The sequence below is a fragment of the Erpetoichthys calabaricus genome, chromosome 14 (assembly GCF_900747795.2).
Source record: "Erpetoichthys calabaricus chromosome 14, fErpCal1.3, whole genome shotgun sequence".
NCBI lineage: Eukaryota > Metazoa > Chordata > Cladistia > Polypteriformes > Polypteridae > Erpetoichthys > Erpetoichthys calabaricus.
In genome coordinates, this window is record NC_041407.2 from 26,790,613 (window position 1) to 26,815,934 (window position 25,322).

Consider the following 25,322-nt stretch of genomic DNA (forward strand, 5'->3'; position numbering starts at 1 on the left):
ACCAAACACAGGTGTTTAGAAAGAGGAAGCAGATGTAAAGCAACTAATTGTTTTTGTTTTACTTTTTTAGTTTTAAATTATTTAAAAAGCTCAATTTCCTCAAAAATGGCTCCATGTAGTAGTACTCAGACTTGATGTTTAGGGTCGCTGAAGGAAGCTTACATCTGTTAAGGAAAAGAGATGTGGGAGGAGACTCCAGTGTAGAGTGACAGAGACAAGTGGGTCTCTGTCCGATCCCAGTCTGACATATCCAACTGGTATCATTGTCATCTGGAGCTGAATAACAACTATGGTACCTCTGGTGAGCTGAGTAAGATTGAAGAGCTCCAGCAGGTCATCTTTAAATCCATCCTCACTTAAACAGGAGTCATTGTGGCACCTGCCCTAATTATTAGAACAAGAAACGCATAGGCTTGCTCCAGCACCATATGGTTTTAAAGTGTATTGTCTTCCTGTTGGACAGCTGGGAGATCTCTGTAGTCATGCAGATAACCTCTTGACCAGTGTTAGCATTGGTCCAGTTGTCATTGCCCACCTTGCCACAAATGTCAAACAAATTTACCTCCAGGATGCTATTTATCATATTATAACAGATGAGGATTTAGTGTGCACATAGCTGCAGATCTGACTTAAGTATAAAAGATAGTTGCATTATTGTTCAGTGTATACAGTATATAGTAGAACCTCCAGCAATGGAAATTTAGTCTTGCACAAATTCAATTTTGGGTGACCTGGAGTCGGAGAATAAAAAAGAATGCAAAAATTAAGATAGCTGTGGCATGCGATGATACCCTTTTTTGGCGCAAGAAGAGCCATATTTTCTGTCTCATTAGATACAGCTTGCCATGCTGCAAAAATGAGCAAGATAAAGCAGTCTGAGAAACAAGACCTTCTTAGCCCTGAACTCTTACAATGTCTGACTCACTCTTGTTGGCAGTGGTGTAAAAAGAAAAGTAGCAAAAAGCACAGTTTACATGATCTCACTTTCCCACACTAGCCCTGTCCTCTTGCTCTGTCTCAACCTACACTACATTAGAAATAGCAAAAATATCTCCCTCCTGTACCTTCACTCTTTCTTACCCACTGCTTATATCCTGTGACACAGAGACCGTACTTGGCTTACTTTTATTTTTGTGAAACAATAGTCTTTTCAAACTGAGTTTACTGGACTTGTTCAGGGTGAGCACATAAAAGTAAATTTCTGCTAGTGACATAACCTGTTGTTTGATCGATAGATAGAACTTTATTTGTCCCCAGGAGAAAATTTGACTTTTGATAGATACTTTATTAATCCCAAGTGGAAATTCACATACTCCAGCAGCAGCATACTGATAAAAACAATATTAAAGAGTGATAAAAATGCAGGTATAACAGACAGTAACTTTATATAATGTTAACGTTTACCCCCTTGGGTGGAAATGAAGAGTCGCATAGTGTTGGGGAGGAACGATCTCCTTAGTCTGTCAGTGGAACAGGACAGTGACAGCAGTCTGTCGCTGAAGCTGCTCCTCTGTCTGGAGATGATACTGTTCAGTGGATGCAGTGGATTCTCCATGATTGACAGGAGCCTGCTCAGCTCCCGTCGCTCTGCCACGGATGTCAAACTGTCCAGCTCCGTGCCTACAATGGAGCCTGCCTTCCTCACCAGTTTGTCCAGGTGTGAGGCGTCCCTCTTCTTTATGCTGCCTCCCCAGCACACCACCGCGTAGAAGAGGTTGCTTGCCACAACTGTCTGATAGAACATCTGCAGCATCTTATTGCAGATGTTGAAGGATGCCAGCCTTCTAAGGAAGTATAGTCAGCTCTGTCCTCTCTTGCACAGAGCATCGGTATTGGCAGTCCAGTCCAATTTATCATCCAGCTGCACTCCCAGGTATTTATAGGTCTGTACCCTCTGTACACAGTCACCTCTGATGACATAATTTGACATAATCTCTTAAAAATAAATAGGTAATTTAGCCATACACACACACTATTGTCTGAACACACCAGAATGACTAAAAAGGAAGAAATTGAAAAGAGAGAAAAACACCTGACTTAGCCGTCACAGTTAACAGTGAGGGATTATACAGGTGTATTGTTGCTGGTATAAAGGAGTCCAGGTAGCATTTCTTGACACACCTCTGCTGAATAATTCATAGGCTGAAAGTTAGTGTCAAAGAGAGAATGAGCAGCATTATTAATAGTGGCACTCAGTTTTGTTTTCATTCTCTCCTTTGCCTCTACTTCCAGGTGGTCCAGAGTGTGTCCCTTAAGCAAGCCTGCCCGTTTAATTAGTTTGTTGATTCAGTGGGCCTCCCTTGAAGTGATGTTACCAGCCCAATACACCACAGCATAGGAGATTGTTTTGGCCGTTACTGAGATGTAAAAGATGTGAAAGGGTGCCTTTTTCTTTGAAACAGTACAGAATGTTTTCCACAGTAGCAGCACTTTCTGGAGCTTTAATGTAGTGAGAAGTCAAGCAAAATGACACCTTTTATTGGCTAACTAAAAAGATTACAATTTGCAAGCTTTCCAGTCAACTCGGACCCCTTCAGGCAAGATTTAATGACAGATTGAACAGTTGGAAAATGATATAATAATAATAATTCTTTGCATTTATATAGCGCTTTTCTCACTACTCAAAGCACTCAGCAATTGCAGGTTAAGGACCTTGCTGAAGGGCCCAACAGAGCAGAGTCCCTATTGGCATTTACGGGATTCGAACCGGCAACCTTCCGATTGCCAGTGCAGATCCCTAGCCTCAGAGCCACCACTCCACCTCACAATGAGGGTTCTCGCAGGCCTTAAGTACTTGAGGAATATTTACATCTGGTCTTGCGTCTTTTTCTGTGTGTAGCCTCCTCAGTTGTTTCCTCACTTGGTCATCAGTTATTGAAAGAACGGTCAGAGGTGGACTCATTACTGGTCATATCAGTTGAGATGGTAGGAGTAAAATGCTTAGAGAGTTCTTGATGCAAAGTAGGGGAACGGGCCATTAGAAGAAGGTGGCAGCAGGAAAGAAAATCTGTTTAAAAAGCTGGTTCAGGGCATTAGATTTTTTTCCAGTTCCCTTCCAGCACCTAAACTCTGTATGGATTAAGTCCAGAAATTATGCCCATTTGTGGCAAATACGATTAAATGTAAATACATGTAATGCCTTAAATGTAGGAAGTAAAAATGCTGCTTTTTTTGCACAGTTACATGTGTGGATCCAGAAGATGCACATTTTGAAAGAGCCTGCTGAATCTTTGTGGACTTATTCCTGCTCTCAGCCACACAGTGTACAAGAGAGATTAAAAAGGCTTATTGGAAGTTAGATTATATTATCCTGCTGTTTAGCATTCAGGTCAAGACAGTTTATGCCAAAGTCCATTTCTGGAACACTGTGTACAGTTGTCATTTACATATTACAAAATGCACATAACAGCATAAGTGAAAGCCCAGAGAAGATCTACTAATTCCAGGAATGTGGAGTATGAATTATGAGGAGAATTGGAGAGGAATCGGAGATTAAAAGGTTACATGATCAAAAATCTTCAAATTATGAAGAGACTGAATTCATTGTATGCTTCCATTTGCTTTAAAATTTGTTGTCTATCATGAGCACAGACTAACAAAGTATTCATTTTGAACAAATAATAGAAAATCTTTCTTGACAGATGTCATATTTTTTAAATCTCAGCTTGGTAATATATTGGAGACAAGGCACAAAATAGACCTTTTCAGATGAATGTTATGCTCCTGTCAAAGATGTTCTGTTATATACCCCAAAACCTGGGGTTTCAAGTTTAATTTTAATGTTGGCAATGTTCACATAAAAGCTTGGTTGCTGAGTGTTGCCACTGGAAAAGCAGCATAGGGTCTTTATCATGTCTCAAGCTCAGGTTATGGCCACTAGAAAACCTAAAAGTGAACATCAACAAAACTGACTTAGCAGTGGAAAGACTAGCTTAAGTTGCTTTAATGGGGGTTATTATAAATGTTATCCTTTCCACACACCAAATGTATATCTCTTTTTTTTAAACTTGTCCAAAGGAAATGCAACTTGACAGTGAAGATTTACAACAAGTGCTTCAAACCCTCATTGGTGTGGTACTGACCCACTAAAAACATAAATAGTTGCCAAGGCTTGCAGCTCAGAACTCCTTCCCCCAGCCCAACCCCCTCAAAGGCAGAGATAGTGATATTTCACCATCTAGTCAAAAACATTGAAATTATCCAGCTGCATTATAGGAATGAAAAAAATTAAGCAATTTTTAAATTATATTTCTATTTTCATTTCCCTTTCATTTCTAATATTTAAGTAAAGTTATAGCTTCCTATTGAATTTTTAGGTTCTAGTAGAGATGTGCTATAAACAGACAACTGGTGACTGGTTTATAAAAAGATGCAATCAACACTAACCCCTCATCCACCTTGGAAAAAGTCTTGTGAAAATGCATGATGCACAGCTGGTGAAGGTGGCTACATTTATAAAAAGCCATAATTGGTTCTAATCTGATAACCTATAGCGTGTTGTTCTTAACACTCCCCACCCCCTGCTACCCCAGGTGTCATGCACGCTCTCTATATTGTATATACCCTGTGTGGAACTACTTCTGTTAAAAAAAAAAAAAAGACTACACATTGCTGTCCTTCTGCCAGAGTGTGCATTTTCCTCACGTTGCTTGCCTGTCAAATGCTGCCAAGAGCAAATTGACAGGAGTCAGATGGGATATCTTAAGTCTTTAAATGTCACTGTTCATGTCTTGCTTTATCTTCTGGTTGTGCATGGTTAATTAAAGAGTAAACTGAGCAGTAGGTTAACATGAATCTGTTGCCACTTTTTCTTTGTACAGCTAAACCAGCAGGTCTTTACGTGAAACTGCATCTAAGTGCTCATTCTGTTTCTATAACCCCATGGGTCCTGCTAGTAACTCTGCCTTCTGCGTAGCTTTTATCCCAGTCTGTGGGCACATTGTTTTTGGTGGTGTTATGTATGTTTTATTGCAGAAGTATGCTACAGTTTACAAGACACAGTTGTCCAAGTTAAATTTTCTGTACCTGTTTTATCTAGTTTGATTTATAATTCACAGGCAGTAACTAACCATAAATAAGAGGCTACACTCACACCTTCACTCTTACCAGTGATAGTTTGGTATTTTTTAAATGAATTTGAATAATAAGAATTGTGCCTTTTCTGTTCCGTTTTCTTAATTTGTCTAGCTGACATTTGACTGTTAAAAATAGATTGCAATAACCAAATGAACTCTGGACCAAAAACAAAATACATTTTAAGGTCCATTACCTTTGAAAGCATTTTATACAACAACATTTATTTATATAGCACATTTTCATACAAATTATGTAGCTCAAGCTGCTTTACATGATTAAGAAAGTGAAAAAAGACGAAATAAATAAGAAAATAGAATTAGGGAACACTAACATAGAATAAAAGTAAGGTCCAATGGCCAGGGCGGACAGAAAAAAAACAAAAAAAAAACCCTCCAGACAGCTGGAGAAAAAAATAAAATCCGCAGGGGTTCCAAGGCCACGAGACCGCCCAGCCCCCTCTAGGCATTCTACCAAACATAAATGACCTAGAAATCAGTCCTCATTGTATTCAGGGTTCACATGGAAGAACTTGATGATGACGGTCATGTGGACTTCTGGTCTTTATACAGTAAGGATACATTTTTTTATTTTATAGTGTGTATGCCTATAATAATATTTGGCACTGGAATGAGTACTACTATTGTTAATGTAAACAGAACTCAAAAGCATGTTAGCCATGTATAGTGTAAAAAACTTCACAGCTTCATTAGGGGCACCTGCCCAGTACTATGTAGGACTCTGTTTTGTTTCCATAATAGCCTGAATTCTTTGAAGCATGTATTCAAAAAAAGTGCTGGAAATATGCTGACATGATAGAATCAAGCAGCTCCATCAGATTCTTTTGTCCACACATTCATCCTGTGAGCCTGCTGTTCCTCCAAGTGGTGCTCTGTTGGGGTTGAAGTCTGGAGACTGTGCAGGACATAGGAGTAAGCTGAATTAACTTTACTGTTCAGGCATCAGCTTGAGATAATGTACGTTTTGTGACATAACGTATTATCCTGCTGGTAATATCCATTTAAAAAAGAGTAGACTGCAGCAATAAAGGGACACACATGGTCATCAACAATACTTCGTTAAGTTGTGACATTTAAATGACAATCAATTGGTATTTAGAGACCTGATGAGTGCCAAGCAAACATTCCCCACACAAGTACACTACCACCAAAAGCCCTATTCATTCTTTCATTTAGCTTTTAATGTGAGTGATTTCTGAAGTCCAAGCAATACCAGGGTCAATTTGGAATTTGCCCAAGAAGAACAGAGTCTTTCATTTATTTATTTATTTAATTAATTGGTTTGTTTATTTTTGGTGCACACTTAACCTTCAATTGAGCTTTTATATTTACCAAACTGAACTCTACTCGGGGAGTTAAACTTGTCATAATTTTTAGAAATTTTTTCTGATATTCAGGATGTGAAAGCTCCCATAAAAATTTTTGCATTTGCTGTTGTACCACACTGCATGCTTAAAAATCAAATTATTTATACTTCTCTGGGCAAAAGACCCAATATTTACCTTGAATGATATTGATGTAAGCTGATCAAATTAATATGTAGCATAATAACGGGTGCTGTTGCATCAGTGCTGGAGTGAGTTAGGTTCAATTCTTGATGCGTCTTCTGCAATTTATACTTTCTCTCTGTATCAACTCAAGTCTTATTCACGCATGACATTTTCCTACAACATATTAAAGATAAGCAAGCAAGGAGGTTATTTTATATTTTTCTTTTAGATTTAAGTTTTACTTTTTGATTTATAAATATATTCACTATCTGTTCTATACCTGTTCTACCATTTAAATCAATAACCGATGTTTTGAGGTAAGAAAGGCAGACATTTCCAGATAAGGTAGTATTACTCACTGATCGTTCTCCGGAGAGTGATGAAGGGTTGCAAATTGACTAGCACATTCAAATAAGAATTTCATTGTATTTTTGTGTATATAACAATATTGACCTGATCAACACCAAGAAAAGGATGGATCAGGAGATAAAATGTTACTGTTAAACAAACTGTACAAATAAGCAAAAAACAAAAATCAAAAGTCAGAAGTACAATAGCGAAGAGTGGGTAACCAAAGAACTAAAAGACCACTATCATTATAAGTTTTTAATAATATTTAGAGTCTTGGACAAAGTATTATATGCAGTGCCGACCTTAATATCAATTGTGCTAACAGTTTTACATGAGCAACTTTCGGGACACAGCCCTTATAACTCATTGTTGTGTCATAGCAACATGTACTGAAAATGGTGGAACTAGGCTCTGACATGACTTTAATGAGAAAATTACAATATATTTTAGTTTCCTGTGTTCTGAAATAAGATTTAAATGTTTGTGGTTTACTAAAGAAATTTGCAAAGCCCCGGAAACTTTTCCAAAAACTTGTAACACTGTGTGTTTGGGATGCATTTTAACCAGTCACCTAATTCTATAACAAGCTACATTAAAAGGGTGTGAGATAACATATATGTGATCATACAGTGGTGTGAAAAACTATTTGCCCCCTTCCTGATTTCTTATTCTTTTGCATGTTTGTCACACAAAATGTTTCTGATCATCAAACACATTTAACCATTAGTCAAATATAACACAAGTAAACACCAAATGCAGTTTGTAAATGGTGGTTTTTATTATTTAGGGAGAAAAAAAAAATCCAAACCTACATGGCCCTGTGTGAAAAAGTAATTGCCCCCTGAACCTAATAACTGGTTGGGGCCACCCTTAGCAGCAATAACTGCAATCAAGCGTTTGCGATAACTTGCAATGAGTCTTTTACAGCGCTCTGGAGGAATTTTGGCCCACTCATCTTTGCAAAATTGTTGTAATTCAGCTTTATTTGAGGGTTTTCTAGCATGAACCCGCCTTTTTAAGGTCATGCCATAGCATCTCAATTGGATTCAGGTCAGGACTTTGACTAGGCCACTCCAAAGTCTTCATTTTGTTTTTCTTCAGCCATTCAGAGGTGGATTTGCTGGTGTGTTTTGGGTCATTGTCCTGTTGCAGCACCCAAGATCGCTTCAGCTTGAGTTGACGAACAGATGGCCGGACATTCTCCTTCAGGATTTTTTGGTAGACAGTAGAATTCATGGTTCCATCTATCACAGCAAGCCTTCCAGGTCCTGAAGCAGCAAAACAACCCCAGACCATCACACTACCACCACCATATTTTTACTGTTGGTATGATGTTCTTTTTCTGAAATGCTGTGTTCCTTTTACGCCAGATGTAACGGGACATTTGCCTTCCAAAAAGTTCAATTTTTGACTCATCAGTCCACAAGGTATTTTCCCAAAAGTCTTGGCAATCATTGAGATGTTTCTTAGCAAAATTGAGACGAGCCCTAATGTTCTTTTTGCTTAACAGTGGTTTGCGTCTTGGAAATCTGCCATGCAGGCTGTTTTTTGCCCAGTCTCTTTCTTATGGTGGAGTCGTGAACACTGACCTTAATTGAGGCAAGTGAGGCCTGCAGTTCTTTAGACGTTGTCCTGGGGTCTTTTGTGACCTCTCGGATGAGTCATCTCTGCGCTCTTGGGGTAATTTTGGTCGGCCGGCCACTCCTGGGAAGGTTCACCACTGTTCCATGTTTTTGCCATTTGTGGATAATGGCTCTCACTGTGGTTCGCTGGAGTCCCAAAGCTTTAGAAATGGCTTTATAACCTTTACCAGACTGATAGATCTCAATTACTTCTGTTCTCATTTGTTCCTGAATTTCTTTGGATCTTGGCATGATGTCTAGCTTTTGAGGTGCTTTTGGTCTACTTCTCTGTGTCAGGCAGCTCCTATTTAAGTGATTTCTTGATTGAAACAGGTGTGGCAGTAATCAGGCCTGGGGGTGGCTACGGAAATTGAACTCAGGTGTGATACACCACAGTTAGGTTATTTTTTAACAAGGGGGCAATTACTTTTTCACACAGGGCCATGTAGGTTTGGATTTTTTTCTCCCTAAATAATAAAAACCATCATTTAAAAACTGCATTTTGTGTTTACTTGTGTTATATTTGACTAATGGTTAAATGTGTTTGATGATCAGAAACATTTTGTGTGACAAACATGCAAAAGAATAAGAAATCAGGAAGGGGGCAAATAGTTTTTCACACCACTGTATATCATCTGTTTTTATTATATGATCCCTTTTCTTATTCATGGTGAAAACTGCAAGGAAAGAATAAGCATTCATTTATGGAGGGGACCCCTTAATTTGGCCTAGAGAGTCCAGAGGGCACTTTCAGATATTTTAAAAATTCTGCCTGAGAAAGAAAAAGGGGGAAAAAAAAGGAGAGAAATCAAGCAGCCAGCCTTAAAATAGTACAGCAACAACCAGGACCTTATAGGAAAAAGGAAACCTTGAAGCCATCAGAAAATACAAGGGGGTAAAAAGGAGGTGGTCGTAAATAGAAAGGTACATTATCAAGTCTCTGACAGTTGAAGATTGTGCATTGCAGACGAGAGCCTTGGAAAATGAGTGGTGTGGGGTGCGTAGTATCTCTTCTTTTTAAATATAAGAACTGGAAAGGTAATGAAAAATGTAATGTGAAATATTGGCCAGCCAGCCAGCTCTTGTGGGATGAAGGATTTATTTGATCTAGTCAAATTACAGAAAAACTTAAGTCTGTTTTGTCTTATGATTGATGTAGTGGTGTTTATGTTAAGTGTTGTGTTTTGTTTTTTCCAGTGTGTGTTGTCATATTTGGATGTTTATTTAATGGGGTGTAAATCCAAATCAGCTTTAACTGAAAGGGCTTCCAGTGATATAATAGTTATTTTGACCACTTATTCTTTCTATAAAGATATTTAGGAAGTGGTTACAAGATTATCTTTAATAATTATAAGCGGTATGTGAAAATGATAGTCTGAGAAATGTTCCCAGTAATCAAGAAGACTTTTAACAAAGTCTCCACTTAAGAACAAAGTTAGTTAAAGGTGAAAAAGACGCAAGGACAATAGAATGGATTAATGAAAATAAACAGCAGTGGGCTTGGTTGGCAGAAAATGGAGGATAAAAGACAACACCTTGGCACTTGCTGTCATAAATTAAATAGATCTGCCAAGTGTTTCTAAACTGTGTGTTTAAAGAAGCCACAGTACAGCAAGAGTGGAGAAAGAGTACTATTATTACATGAGGCAAATCAAATGCACAGGCCAGTAATACATGCTGTCTAATTTACATCAACACTGCCAGGAGCGACAGGCACTACAGCTACCACTGCATCTATACCAGGCAGTGTATGAAATCAAAAAGTATGTATTGACACATTTATTGCAGAGCATGACTTGTCATTTGCAGTAATGTAGCTGCTCGTTTAGTTGTATCAAAGGATCAAAATGCACTCTCTCCTGAGAAAGTGGTAACATTTCTCATCTTTTTCACAATATCTTACAAATGAATGGAGTAGGTCAGATGCAAGATTTTCATTATAATTTGGAAAGCTTATGTAAATAACAGACCATGCAATTTCACTTTATTTTGCAATTATATTTATTGATCTGATTATTCTCAGTTTGTTAGAGATCTGTGGTGCAGTTCTTTCCTTCATTGTTGTTGCATTGTCACCAGTTTATTTTCATAGCTGTGACGGAAAAGGAAGCACTTTAAAGTTGTTTATTGTTTACTAAGTTCTTTAACATGGAAATGTTTCAGGGTTTTGTTTTTGTAATTCAGTTATTGTATTTCAATATTCATATGTAATGGCAAAAGGAAAGCCCTGAAATATGCTGATTGGTTGTGTTTATTGAATTCTGTTCACCAGATGAAATGTGTTTTTGTTTAACAAAATTTTGAACAAATGTATTTTCATGTTGCCTCACTTGTAGTTTTTCTAATTGCCCTCAGTCCAAAGTTTCAGGTGCTTGTGCTTTGTGATGGACTTGCTAGATTATTGACCCATCAGGGTTAAATGCTGCTTTGCACCCATTGCGAGGAGGGTAGTCCTTCCTACTCTCCTCTAGTGGAAAAAGCTGGTTAATAGCACAGATAAAGTAAATGTTCACAAATATTTTTCATGTTTAAACATTTGAGATTAAGTTCTTAATGTCCTTTGCTTTTGACTGTCACCCAAACCACAACGCACCCAGACCCTTATGGATCGCCCTATAAGTGGTGGCTCCATTGGTCGTGTTTGGGAAGGTATATGCCAGGGTGCTAGAAAGGAAGGTCTGTCTGGTGGTTAAACCACAGATGCATGAGCAATGCAGATTTTTTCCCTGTCGTGCAACCCTGGACTAGCCCTTTACCCTCACAAGAATTCTGAAAGGGTTCATGGGAGTATAGCCAACCAGTCTGTGTGTATTTCATGAATATGGAAAAGGCATATGGCCGTGTCACTTGGGGTGTGCTGTTTGTGGTGTTTCGAGAATATGGGTTACATGGCCTACTGTTACAGGTTATTCAGTTCCTGTACAACTGGAGCAAGAGCTTGTTTCATAATGCCGGCAGTAAGCCAGACTTGTTCCAAGTGGCTGTAGGACTCGTCCAGGGTTGCCCTTTGTTACCAATCCTGTTCACTATTTGTTATGGACAGAATTTCTCTTTGTAACCAATGGGAGGAGGGGGTCCAGTTTGCGGCCAGGCTTGAAACGGTAAGGATGAGGATCAGCACCTCCAATTCTGAAGTCATGGTTCTCACAACGGAAAAAAAGGTAGAGTGCTCTCGCCATATTGGGGAGGAGGTGGTGCTTCACACTTGAGTGTTAATATCTCTGGGTTTTATTCACGAGTGAAAGAAGAAAGGACCAAGATATCGACAGATGGATCTGAGCAGCATTAGCAGTCAGTTACGGTGATGAGAGAGCTGAGCCAAAGAGCAAAATCCATGATTTAACAGTTGATCTGTGTTCCTACCCTCACCTATGCCCTTGAACTTTAGTTAGTGACTGAAAGAACTAGATCGCAAATAAAAGTAGCAGAAATTAGCTTCTTTCTCAGGGTGTCTGGGCTTAGCCTTAGAAAGAGTAAAGGGACTATGTGCAGACATTAGAGAGGACAGAATAGTTTTTCTTGTTATCTAGTATCAGAATAATCTGCAATGTTTTCCATCTTTTCAGACTGATTGATTTACATTTGATTATGTAGTTACTAGTAATCACTTTGTTCTGCCATTTTCATCTCATGTTCATCTACCTACTTTGCGTCCTCTGTTCTTCTCTAAGCTGGAGATGGCAAAAGAGTGACATAAAGAATAAGAACTTGCACACCAAAAACGCTTTTTCTTGACACAGCTCTGCACAATTGAATACCTTAGGTTGCAAGTGTTAGTTTACTGCCTATAGCTTAAAAACAACAAAAAGAAAAAAAAAATAAGAAAACAACTAATTTTTACTGAATTGATTTTAATTTGATACCTAGTTTTTTACATGCTGACAACTCCTTTCAATTGTTAATAAGTTTAGCCCTGAGCATACTGGGATGCAAGTAATATAAATCTTACATTTGCATCTTTTCCTTAAAAAGGGTTTTGATTGGCCTTGTAAAACATTGTCTTTTAAATTATTAATTTATCAGCTTGCTTCAGTATTATCCAAGTCTCCTTGAGCTGGTGGAGCCTATACGGCGTGTGATACTAGATGCTGTTTAAGAGGTTTGGTACAGTACATATGGTTCTATTTGTGGCTCCTGGAGTCTCTGTCTTCACGCTTGACTTGCTTACTGGCCCATCAGCACCTGCTAACTGCTGAGTGAAGCCAAAGTAAGGCACCTGATTTACAAAGATCTGTTTGTAGTGTGAAATATCAGGATGGCATGTGAACAACACACAATGTTGCTTTTCAAAGAAGGTGTTAAATATATTGCAAGGAATTCACTCCAGATGGTAATTTAAAGCCAAGAGAACTGTCCATCTGGTGAGGGAGAAAAGTGTAATGGCACTTCAAGAATATGCAAACCACTAACTTGCATGGAGAAGACTGTTGCAGTTAAGAAGCACCTCCAAGGCTGATTGAGCATGTTTATTACTTGAGGTTACCTATGTAAAATAAATGCGTCAAACTCTATAACCCTGGATGTCCACAGAGGTGAGGGTTCCATTCTAGTCACTCCTTTAAACACTAACCAATTAGTGCTGCTACTGGAACCTGTCTTTTGGCTTAATTTATATTAATTGCTTTTTAAGATTCAGAACCCTAAATTGTTTACTTTTAGGAATAAAATGCAAAATTCTGAGTAACATTTATCTGTTCTGGTCTGCAAAATATTTTGCTTTAAAATAAAAAGGAAAGTGGTAGAAATATCTGGTGTGGCAGAATGACAGCACACAGTAAGCATTAAACAATCTGCTTCATTAACACCAAGAATTGAGTGCTATTTAAGAAATTAGTTGGATTGAAGGTACAGTAATCCCTCACTATATCGGCGCTTCAACTTTCGCGGCTTCACTCTATCACTGATTTTTTTATGTAAGCATATCTAAATATATAACGCGGATTTTTCTCTGCTTCGTGGGATTCTGCGGACAATGGGTCTTTTTACTTCTGGTACATGCTTCCTCAGTTGGTTTGCCCAGTTGATTTCATACAAGGGACGCTATTGGCGGATGGCTGAGAAGCTACCCAATCAGAGCACGCAGTTAAGTTCCTGTGTGCTCATTGGCTTAGCGACGGAGCACAGAATTTGATTCCGCTGCATTAACCAGGAAGTCTCGTCTCGCTCATTCAGCATCAATGTGCTCCTGCTACTGCTTCAGGGGCCGTGCCCAATGGAAGATACTAACGATTTCTGAAAAGGTAAAAGTTTTGGATATGTTGAAGGTAGGGAACAGCTACACTGCTGCAGGACGCCATTACGGTATCAATGAGTCCACGATTCTTTTTTTATATAAAAAGGAGGAAAAGAATATAAGATCTATGGCCGCAGTGTCCTTTAACCAGGGCGCAAAACGAGTTATAAGTGGATGTAATAAGGTGGTAGTCTGGATGGAATCTGCTTTAGGGATTTGGATTGAAGACTGCCTGAAGAAGAACAATGGCGGTGCTACACATTCGCCTGAAGAGGCTCCTTTAGAAGAGCTGTAATGCTGTCCTTTATTGTGCAGTACAATTAAACTCCTAGTTATCGGACAAGTTGTAGTGTCATTGTTGGTGAGTAACATAATTAATTTTCTATGTACCGTACTTATTTCATGTACATAGTTTAGTATCACTGTACACACATTTTACTGTATACAATTTTTCTTGCATTGTACGTATTTATTGCTGGTGGCCTGTCTGTCGTAATGGCTGTAACATATGTGATATCGGAGACGCTCGATATCTTTAAAATAATATTTAGGTTTTACTGTATCTAAACAGTGTGTTTACATACATAATTTCAATGAATCTTACCTAATATCTAAGAGAATACAAAGGGTTTATGCGGTATAATTGTGCGGGAAATGTTTATAAGAGTGTGGGAGAGTTTATAAGGGCTTAAAATATATAAAAATATATGGTTATATGAACATATGGTTTTTACTTTGCGGATTTTCACCTTTCGCGGGGGGTTCTGGAATGCAACCCCCGTGATCGAGGAGGGATTACTGTAGTGGTCCTATTGAATTGGAGTTTGAGAGTCTAATAAGTTAGCCGTTGGCTCACTTTGCACCTTCTTGTTTGGCTGCTGGTTAACCCTTTAACCGCCAACTCCCTAAATATTCCCCACGCCAGGCGAAATCTGAACAATTTTCGTTTTTTTACTTTTTTTACATTTTTTTTTACATTTTTTACATTTATTCAAGCAGTATTGACCACTAAATGTTGTGCAAGTTCTAGAAATGGGCAAACACATAATAAAACACAAAATGTACCTTTTCTCAGGCTTCCACAACAATAAACTTTAATCAACTGTAACTGACGGTCCTGGCATGTAGGGCAACTGAAATGCTTCAAATAAATGGTCAATCAAAGGACGTAGCTTGAACAAGCGGTCGCGGTTTGGATCTTTCTTATCTGGCTCATTTCTGTTGTCATTCAAATGAAAGAATTTCAGCAGCAAAGAGAATCGGTTACGTGTCTCAATAAACTGTGCTGCATACAGATTTGTCTGATGAGCAAAATGTCTGATCAAATCAGGTGACACAAACAGCTCATAAAACTGCTCAGCAGTGTAATTGTTTACATCAACAGTAAAGCCACACGTTGCCACAAAAGGATGCAGAAAAGGTAGTTCACCTCGGGCAGCAGTCCAGTTGAGATGCTGGGGATACACCCACTCATCGCCGTCATCCAATGCGCCGTCATTCACAGTATCATGCAGCGCACGTTGCTGATCATCATTGTCGCTAAAATCTTCTTCAGAACTGCTACAATCATGATCAGAATTATTGTCCAAAATCGCCTGCAAAACCTCACTTGAAGTCAGTTTACATTTCGCCATATTCACAGCTTTCACTTTCGAATCACATCACGTGATCGGCCAATACAAGCGCAGAGTTGTCGAAATACAACGTAGTAATAATACCCACGCCAAACTGTCAGTTGTACTACGCGCCAGGCATTCATATAACCACAGGCAAATGTGCCGGATAATTCCGGCAGTAAGGCGTCAGCATTAAAGCTACGATGCCGGATATATCCGGCAGAGGGCGGTTAAGGGGTTAAGGAAAAACATTAAAAATTAAGGCTTCTGAATCTTAAAAAGTAAGACAATTTAAAATGAAGTTTTTATAAATTGGGAACAGTAATAGGTTTCTACAGCTCATTTAAAACGTAATGTGAACAAGTCTCCACACTGCCTAGCCCCAATAGAAATCTAAGCTACTGTATGTTCAGACTGAGCCATTATCTTACCATTCAGTCCCCCCAATCACCTGCCAAAAAAAAAACTCTAACAGAATGAAAGTAGAAAATATGGAAGATATTGTTTAGCATCCTTTATAAAAGAGGAGGATTTGAATAAACAGACCATAGCAACCCAAGCCACCCCCAACCACACACACACACACACACAAAAATACATGTAAAATGAATAAATCACAAAATACACAACTAATGTGCAAAAAAAGACTGCCCAGTTTTTTTATACAGTTAAGTTATATGTGGATTTGTTTGTAAAGTCGGCATAACCGTCTTTAACTGAACCGGTTTCAACTGTTTGAAAATAAAGTCTAATGCCACATTCCCTAAGAAAAGTAATTGGAATGATCTCACTGTGCATGTTGTAAATATGCAGAAAGCTGCGACACCGCTCTCTGAAATGATAGTTCAGGTGGCTATCTTATGGACTGCTTGAGATGAAATATGAAGCAACACAAGATGAATGATGGTAAATTCCTGAGGCTGTCACTGATGTCTGGATGTTGGAAACTGGTTCAAAGTGTTGTTGAGTTGGTCAGTGGATAGAATGAGGAAACCATGCTTTGCCAGATTGTGTTTTAAATCTAAATGAGTGGAACAGAGGAATATGCTGTAAGTACTGCTGTCCCATTCCATCTTCTGTTAATCAGAAACAGCCTTTACATATACACTTACGTTCATTACGTGAATTTCCCCTTGGGATTAATAAAGTATCTATCTATCTATCATATACATGCAAAAGGAAAACTACAAACATCATTTATACACTGAACACAAACATTTATATTTATGTAGCACTTCTATACTAATTATAAAAGTCGTTGGCACAATAACCTGCAGCCCTTGGGACGGTTCAAGATCAGAGTTTGACATCCTTGATGAAGAATATCTTGAGAAATTCTAGCAGTCTGACAGTATATTGTATGTAGTTGTTAAGTACTGTCTCTTTATTGCTTCTTTTACAGAGACACGTGTAGAGATTAAAGAGTCAGTGCGAGGCCAGGACATTTTCATCATCCAGACAATTCCCCGGTAAGCAGATGAACCTTATAGGTGATTCAGAACCATTAACTCCCTGCATCTCACAAAACATTTAATGGTCATCTTCTATTTTTGGTTTCTCCAGAGATGTAAACACAGCAGTAATGGAGTTGCTGGTCATGGCCTATGCTCTCAAGACCTCCTGCGCACGAAACATTATTGGGGTCATTCCTTATTTCCCTTACAGCAAGCAGTGCAAGATGAGGAAGCGAGGTTCTATTGTCTGCAAACTTCTGGCATCCATGTTGGCAAAGGCTGGTAAGTGTGGTAGGTGTGTGTGTGTGTGTTCTTGATAACTTGTATCTGGAATTAATTGACACAATCATTTGCAAATTGTAATGATTGTGCAAAAGTAATGGCAAATGGAAAGGACAACTTATTTAAATAACATTTTTTCATGTTAATTATCTGTAGTAGTATTGCATAGTTTGAAGAACGGATTGTGTGAGCTTGTTTTATTATTTACTAGACAAAGAGCCCGTTTTGACAACGTAAGATGAAACGGGCACAAGTGGAATAGTATAATATATAATAAGTATAAGCACCACAAACCTGATATAGGTGTATTGAATGAACTAGCAAAATACCCGCGCTTTGCAGCGGAGAAGTAGTGTGTTAAAGAGGTTATGAAAAAGAAAAGAAAACATCTTAAAAATAACGTAACATGATTGTCAATGTAATTGTGTTGTCATTGTTATGAGTGTTGCTGTCATGTATATATGTGTATATATATATATATATATATATATATATATATATATACACATATCAACATATATGTACACACATATATATTTACATATCTACATATATATAGCTGATTACCCAGTGGCTTCGCTCACTGAGTGCAAGAGAAAAAAATAAAATGTAGTATTTATAAAATAAGTTCGTTAATTGCCAAATTTATTTTTCCACAAATAAAGAGCACTTACAATAACATAGAAATCAATATAAACAACATTAACATCATTATCATATGAGAATATGAAGTAATATATAAGAAGCACATTGTATATAAATTATTAAACAGTAAAATCTTCTTGTATAATATGCTACCGTGGCTATTCGTTTGTCTGTCCAGGATTTTAAATCATCTGTAGCTCGCAAACCGTTTCACGTATTGACTTGAAATTTGGTACACATATACTACGTCACGTCTACTATCCGCTTCTGTGGTGATGATTTTATTAGTCTTTTTATCTTTATTTTATTTTATTGTAGAATGAACTCACAGCTGCGCGCACCAGGGCGGCTGTGGGCGGATGCGTACGGGTGCAGTTTTCATTCCCTACCACCTTCGCTAATCATTGTTGAGGCAGAGTGAAGACTTAAGTGCCAGCTTAACTGAAAAATTAAAGATAACATACTAATTTATCGCAATACAAAAAGTAACTTAATCAGTTTTAACGTGAAAAGATGCCGACGAAAGATGAGAAGCAGCGGGACGCTAGGGTGAAGAGCTGCTCAGTAAGCATCAAGCGCATCAACCTCTGAGCAAACGAACGGTAAATGTACAGAGAAAGAGGATAAATAACATGAATGCTTATGTCAAGTGTATTCACTCCACATTATCGTGCAGTGCGCTGTTACTGGTATTTTGATAAAAGAATTTGAACAACATATAAGAAGCGTATAAATTATTAAACAGTAAAACGTAACATTTAAGAAGTAAAGATACATTGAGTACTACTGCAGTGCTTTCGGGTATAGTATATTTTTTGTTTGCCCATTACATGCATAAATCTATACACTTTTTGGTGTACCTACCCGAGAACACGCGACACGACCCGGCAGTTAAGAGTTTCTCGCTCCAGCAATTTTAACTCTGTTACAAAGTCATCTAGTACGCAACACGTGTTTCGCCGTAATTGTGGGCTCATCAGGCGTACACACTCACTGCACTCCCTTACGGGAATCTAACCTCGGACGTCAGCACTAGAGGCGAAGCCCCTAACGTTGTGCCACGGCGTGTGGTTCATTCATTTGACAGCATATAGATCGGGGTAATTACATTGCAGGCATTTGTAGTATGAATCCCAATCTGATTGTATGGGTGGTTACCTACGGGAGCGTTTCTATAAACTTAATTTATATCCCTGCGCATCGCAGCGGCGAAGTACTGCTTTTAAATTTTTTTGTTCGTTTATTACGATTATAGTTATTTATTCATTCCCTTCTTTAGCTGACTGCCTGCTCTCATTAAACTTGTATCTCGCGAATATGGTATTGCAAACGGCGGGAGTGTTTCTATAAACTTAATTTAAACTTACAGTTTTCACTGTGCTTGGTTTCCGCAGTAGCTGCACTTAACTGCGTTCACAGTCAGTTCACGTGATTACGTGGGAGGCGTGATGACGCGTTACGCAAATCCGCCTCCCACGTCCATGGAGCCGCTCTCCATTTCAGTAGATGGACAATAAAGAGGTTCCAGTTATGACCGTTACGCATAGAATTTCGAAATGAAACCTGCCTAACTTTTGTAAGTAAGCTGTAAGGAATGAGCCTGACAAATTTCAGCCTTCCACCTACACGGGAAGTTGGAGAATTAGTGATGAGTGAGTGAGTCAGTCAGTGAGGGCTTTGCCTTTTATTAGTATAGATGCGTAAGTAGGCCTTGAGCTGTAGTCGAAATCGCCTTTCAGGCCTCTAGAGCTTTAATCGAAGTCGCCTTTCTCTTTGAATTTTTGCGGCCATAAATCCGCCACTTCCCGTGATGTTGGGGTTGGATGTCGGTCGAAGTCGCCTTTCTCTTTGAATTTTCGTGGCCGTAGTCGCCTTTCTCTTTGAATTTTTGCGGCCGTAAATCCGCTGCCTGCCGCAATGTCAGTCTCGTAAGGTTTTTTGGGCAGCTGCGCAGAAGGCGACTGTGCATTCGGCTTCGGACGGACGTGAGTGAGTGAATGAGGAGACTGGCGAATTATGTATTAAGATTTATTTATTTTACCTAATTGCGTACTGTGTGAATATTTTGGGGTGGACAATATTCTAGTGTTTTTGAGTGAATATCAGTTAAATACAGGGTGAGCCAAAAAGAAGTACCACATTTCAAACATTTATCTTGTAGCATTTTTGTAGAATAAAATTAATTTCATTACAACACAAGGAAAGGTATATAAAATAGATTTTTTTTCACAATGTTTTAAAAATTATGTCTTCAAGGTGGTGGCCATCATTAGCAATACACTCCAAGACGATTTCTGAACGCTCACATGACTTGTTCGGCCATTTCAAGGGGAATAGCGTCAATTTCATGGCGAATAGCATCCTTGAGGGCTTCAGGATTGATGCCCTTAGAACTTGGATGTTTTCAGCTGTTCATACAGTCCAAGGATGGCCTGGAGATTTTCTGTTCAATGTTGTACGCGTGTGTCTAAATTTAACCACCCACTGAAGAATTGTTTTCCAATTTGGGACGTCGCCATTAGGAGGAATGCTGAAGTACGTTTGGAAGGTGCGGTGCGTATTGATGATGATTATTTGTTGTTTTTTAAGAAGGCTTCAACAGTGAAAGCCAGATGCGCAATGAACCAAGCCATGTTGCCAACTGAAAACTACAAGGGATCGCCTATCAAAGGACCCCCACCCCACCCTACTCGGCTGCCTCTACCTTGCACAATGACCTTGAGAAGTGTGGTGCTTCATTTTGGCTCACCCTGTATAAGTGCATAGTGCATCTTATTTTTCATTTGATCAAAAAGACTTCCTTTACCTGGGTCAGGGGAGGGTAAAGTTTAACACATTTCACATCATAAATTGGCTGATTTACAGATACTGTTTCAGAAAGATATTTTCTCACTCAAAAGTGGTAACTAAATGCAGAATATATATCCTGACAAGAAGAATATTGATCTTTTGTACAGGTTTACTACAACAAAAAATTGAAATCAATAAGTTTAAGAAGTGGCTTACAAACATAATGAGTTCTTATGGTCTTAGTATTGTTATGGGAAGATTTTCAAAAGTGATTATGTCTGCATTATTTGATTTTTGGAAAAAGACACGGTAAGGCTGGGCAATATATCACGTTTTTAAAAAATGTCGACATATTTTCATATGAGATACGGGATGAGACAATATCATTTATATTGAGTCTATGTCTATAATTTTTCTCTTACAACCGCCAGCTTGTCTTTCTCTTCTTCCCATTTGACTCTCGCACAACTTCACCCAGCCCCACCTCTTTCCCTCTCTGAACACAACTCATCCCTCCCCCACTGCTTCACTCGGTAAGTCCTGCAGGCAGCGACAGGATAGAGACAGATAAAGACACGAAGGAAGCTATCAAAGAAGAGGTGGTTGGTAAAAAGAAAAACAATGGCTCAATTATTTGGAGATGGTTCAGGTGCAAAGTGTCAGATGAGCAGCAGAATAATGTTTTCTGAATGCAGAAAACAAGTCCCGACAAAAGCTTCAGGCTACTAATTTTCTCCACCATTTACAATGGCGCCATAAAGTGCTGTATGAAGAGTGTGTGCTGCAGCCCAGACCGTGAAGCCTTCCCAGCCTGCTGCCCCGAAAACAAACCGTGTTACAAAACTGATATACCTGTGCTGTGCCTTATGAGAGAAAAAGTGAGAAGTGGGGCAACATTACTAAAGCAGTAGCTTGTCATATCACTTTTTTTTTTCCCCCGTTTCTCCCAGGGCTGAATATTTTTTTCCAAACAACTAAGGTTTCTAAAAAGCGCACAAAGCAATAATTTCTCACATAAATCAACAGCAAATGTTTGTTGGTGCATGCAGTGTGCTGTCGCTGGATGTTGGACATCTGGCAGCGGCTGGGCACGTTAACTGGGGATTGATCAGGTGATGCCAGTACCTCACTTTCATTTCAGATCTCAATCTCCAGATGACTTCCACCAAGTCATAGTCCAACAAGTCAGAGTCCAATTCAAAATAATAAAATATTCGCAAAATGTCCTCTACTAAGTATTTTGCTTTGCACATTCGCTTCACTCTCTCACCCGATGTCGATGCCATTCTAGATGTTGTTTACTCTATGCTACTCACACACACACACAAGGGGATTCTACAGCAAGTCAACGAGTCTTAACAGTCCTCCAAGCAAACAGGGTCTACCTATAACGTAATGGTGAGTTTTATCGACATTTGTAGCTTTTTTTCGCCCTCTGCCCGCCTTAAAAGAGTTAAGTAAAAAATTTAGAGCTGAATATGCCTATTGACCATAACATAGTCTATTTGAAATGTTTTAAGCTTTATACAGCTACCACTTATGAAATTGAAACTTGGTTACATAAACTAGATAGATAGATAGATATAGATACTTTATTAATCCCAAGGGAAAATTCACATACTCCAGCAGCAGCAGCATACTGATAAAGAAAATATTAAATTAAAGAGTGATAACAATGCAGGTATACAGACAGTCAACTATCCGCTCTATTGGAGTGTGTGTGTTAGACTGACGATTGTGACACTGAATGAGAGCCCCAGCTAAGAAGAGACCGGAAAGGGAAGGGGAGCATGTGCTGTATACAGTGTGTGGCCACACCACTCATGCATGACGCACATTTGGAGCTGCATGAAGGTTGTTACAGTGGCTGAAGTGCTAATTCTGCCACCAACCCCAAAGTTTTCCTGGGAAGTTGGAGGGCCAGATGCAGGTTAACCTCATACCTAGGACAAAGCAATTGTGGTTAAGGGTCTTGCTCAAGTACCCAAAGAAGTGTTCTGGCGGTTACGGGATTCAAACCAGCGACCACCAGCAAATCCTTACCACCAGAGCCACCACTCCACTTAAGAGACGGGGATGCATTTTAAATTCAGAAGTGTTTGAGATTGAGATTGAAAATTTCTAAAAATATAGGTGTTTCACTCATAAGCTGGTGATTTTACCAAAATGGTTTAACTAAAACCATTTGTAGATTACACATTACACAGCACAGTTTTTGCACGTAGTTAAATCTTTTACATCCCTACTAAACACAGATGGATGTTAATTTGCCTTTGAGTGATCTGCCTCTTTACATAAAAATGAAAGTGATTATAAAGGTTTTTATTTTGTGTGATACAGGACATGGTATGGATGATGCCCGCATCACCCGGGCCATTTTTTCTGTGCAAGAAAGATGTCACTTTTGTTTTGCCAGTTGTTGCGTGTTTTTTTATTTGCACAAAGTCATAGAGGTTTGTACAGGACTACACACAGGGGGAAGCACTTTGTAAAGAAAGAACTCTCTACTTCAGTGTGTTTTGTCTTGGTAGAGTATTATTTTACTCTACTTTCCCCTTTTGTATTATTCTGTTGCCTCTTTCAGAACGCCTCAAATCTCAGACTTACCACTGTTTGTTTATAAGGTATTATAGTATATAACTTCTCCCCACCTTCCCTCCTACATCTATAACCTCAGGCAATTAGGTATAGTAAAAGACAAGCAGGAGTTAAGTTACACTTTAAATAATGTATTATTGATAATATTCATAAATAATAATAACAATATGCAAAGTACATTTGAATATTGGCAACCATACAACCTGATTAAATGGTGATGTGCAGTTTCAGACACAACTCGGCACACAGACTTGTTAGTTACTTAAAAATGTCTCTAGTTAAGGCATTATTTGTGGTCGGCTTTCTTCAGAACAGGCCGCATTTCCTGTCTAAATATGGCTGCCGAGCTGTGCTCTTCATTGTGTTGTCCTTTGCAGTTCATGGTGTGAGATGGTCATTCAGCAGTTTGGTAAGAGAGAGATTGAGGGAGTGAGCAAATTTATAGATTTTTCTGTCCAACCCCTAGAGCCAATAGGGCATCATAATACTTAGACTTTTGATACAAGCCAGTTCCAAACAGCCATACTTCAGACCAATGTGGGAATAGAACACCTTCACACCTGCCATCCCCCAAAACCATATGTTAAGGTAAAGCTTGGCAGTTAGGCAGTCTGGCTTTCCTATGGGGGTTGACTGAGAAACAGCAGAGAAACACTTGCCAAACTGGTTTCAGGCACTTCCCCCAAATCCTGCCGTAAAATTCAAAGGCACTCATTCCTAAATTGGGGGGGGGGGGGCTTTGTAAGCATGAATGCTTCTCACTAATATTACATTGCTTTGCCTAAGTTACAAATAAAGACATACAAAATATTTATCAACTTGTATGCAAAATCTCACATCACAACAAGTGGAAACCTACTTTTTAAAGAGCAACTTGGCCTTTGGTTATTTTTACTATGTATCTTTTCTGTTTACATTTTCTTAATTGTACAGCTATGGGGCTTTTGTTATGCAGGAAAAGAGCATTGTTTTATTTTATTCAAGTAGCATTATTATTTAATATATGTTAATAGTTTACTTTTGAGCCATTTCTCATATACATCTACAGCTGTATGTTGGTAAAAGTGCCTGTGTAACATTTGAGACTTTGTGGCTTTGATTCAGAACTGCCTTTTTGTTATTACTTTATGGAAAGAAAAAATATCGAGATGTATATCGTCATTCAGCTAAAAAATATCAAGATATGATTTTTGGTCCATATCGTCCAGCCCTAAGACATGGTCACTTGCATGTAGTAGTGGGTGATGCAACAGAAAATCTGGCATGCCAGATAAAATTCTTCTGATATGCATTTTGAGAAAGCAATTTTACCAACATGCTACAAATGGGTGAAAAAATTGCGAATAGTTGTAAGCATAAAACCAACTTGCATTCAAAAGGAAACATATGTGATGTTGTGTTGTTGTATTAGGGTCTTAACAATAATGTCTTTGTGTATAGACTTGAATGTGGACTGTTTGTCATAATTGAGTCCACCTCTTGAAGAATCTTGCCCAAAGTGTTATGCTGTTCAACAGAATTAGTCAGTTGATGCGAACTGGAAGATGGGGTAGGAAGCAACCATGTCTAGTGCTCTGTCTGCTTGAGAGCAGAAGTAGCAGGAGAGAATTAATGAGGGAGGGATTGAGAGAGAGAGAGAGAGAGAGAGAGTGGGGATCTGTATTTTTATCATTTCAAGTGAGGTAAATACCTGCAGTTGAATCTATTTGAGTAGCAGAGAGTTTTGACAGAGAAAAGACGCGTCTGTGTTAATTACCTTAATTACTATAGTAACTGCGTTAATCAAAAATGTTTTACTGATATGTCTAAAAATAAGTTTCAGCCTCAAAAGTATATACAAATACATTTATAATGTTATGTACTAAAAAAAATCAAACTCTCTTTTAATTATACCATGATATGAAATTTTGTCCATGCTGCTGACTCCTACCTGCATGATAGAATTACAGAAAGGTCAAAATTTTTTTTTTTTTTTCAAAAAAAAAAAAAAAGGTCAAAAAATTCTCCTATAATTTAAATATAAACTGGGGCATGGTGTACATTTCAGATATTGAAGGACACAGGTTTACTAAGTGAGGCTTATGTCTGCCCCAGTATCCAAAGGTGAGAGGGTGGAAAACGTCCATGTGTGGCTATGATTATTTGAAT

The 25,322-nt window shown here is 38.6% G+C and overlaps 1 protein-coding gene across 2 annotated transcripts in view; it reads left to right on the plus strand.

Moving 5' to 3' along the window:
- The window catches only part of LOC114664776 (phosphoribosyl pyrophosphate synthase-associated protein 1), a 63,471-nt gene that overhangs the window by 25,403 nt on the left and 12,746 nt on the right, over positions 1-25,322 (plus strand). For both annotated transcript variants that reach the window (XM_028819036.2, XM_051936246.1), the window contains exons 3-4: positions 16,808-16,874; positions 16,969-17,141. In XM_028819036.2, coding sequence (XP_028674869.1) covers positions 16,808-16,874; positions 16,969-17,141 — 240 coding nt within the window. The remainder of the gene's footprint in view (positions 1-16,807; positions 16,875-16,968; positions 17,142-25,322) is intronic.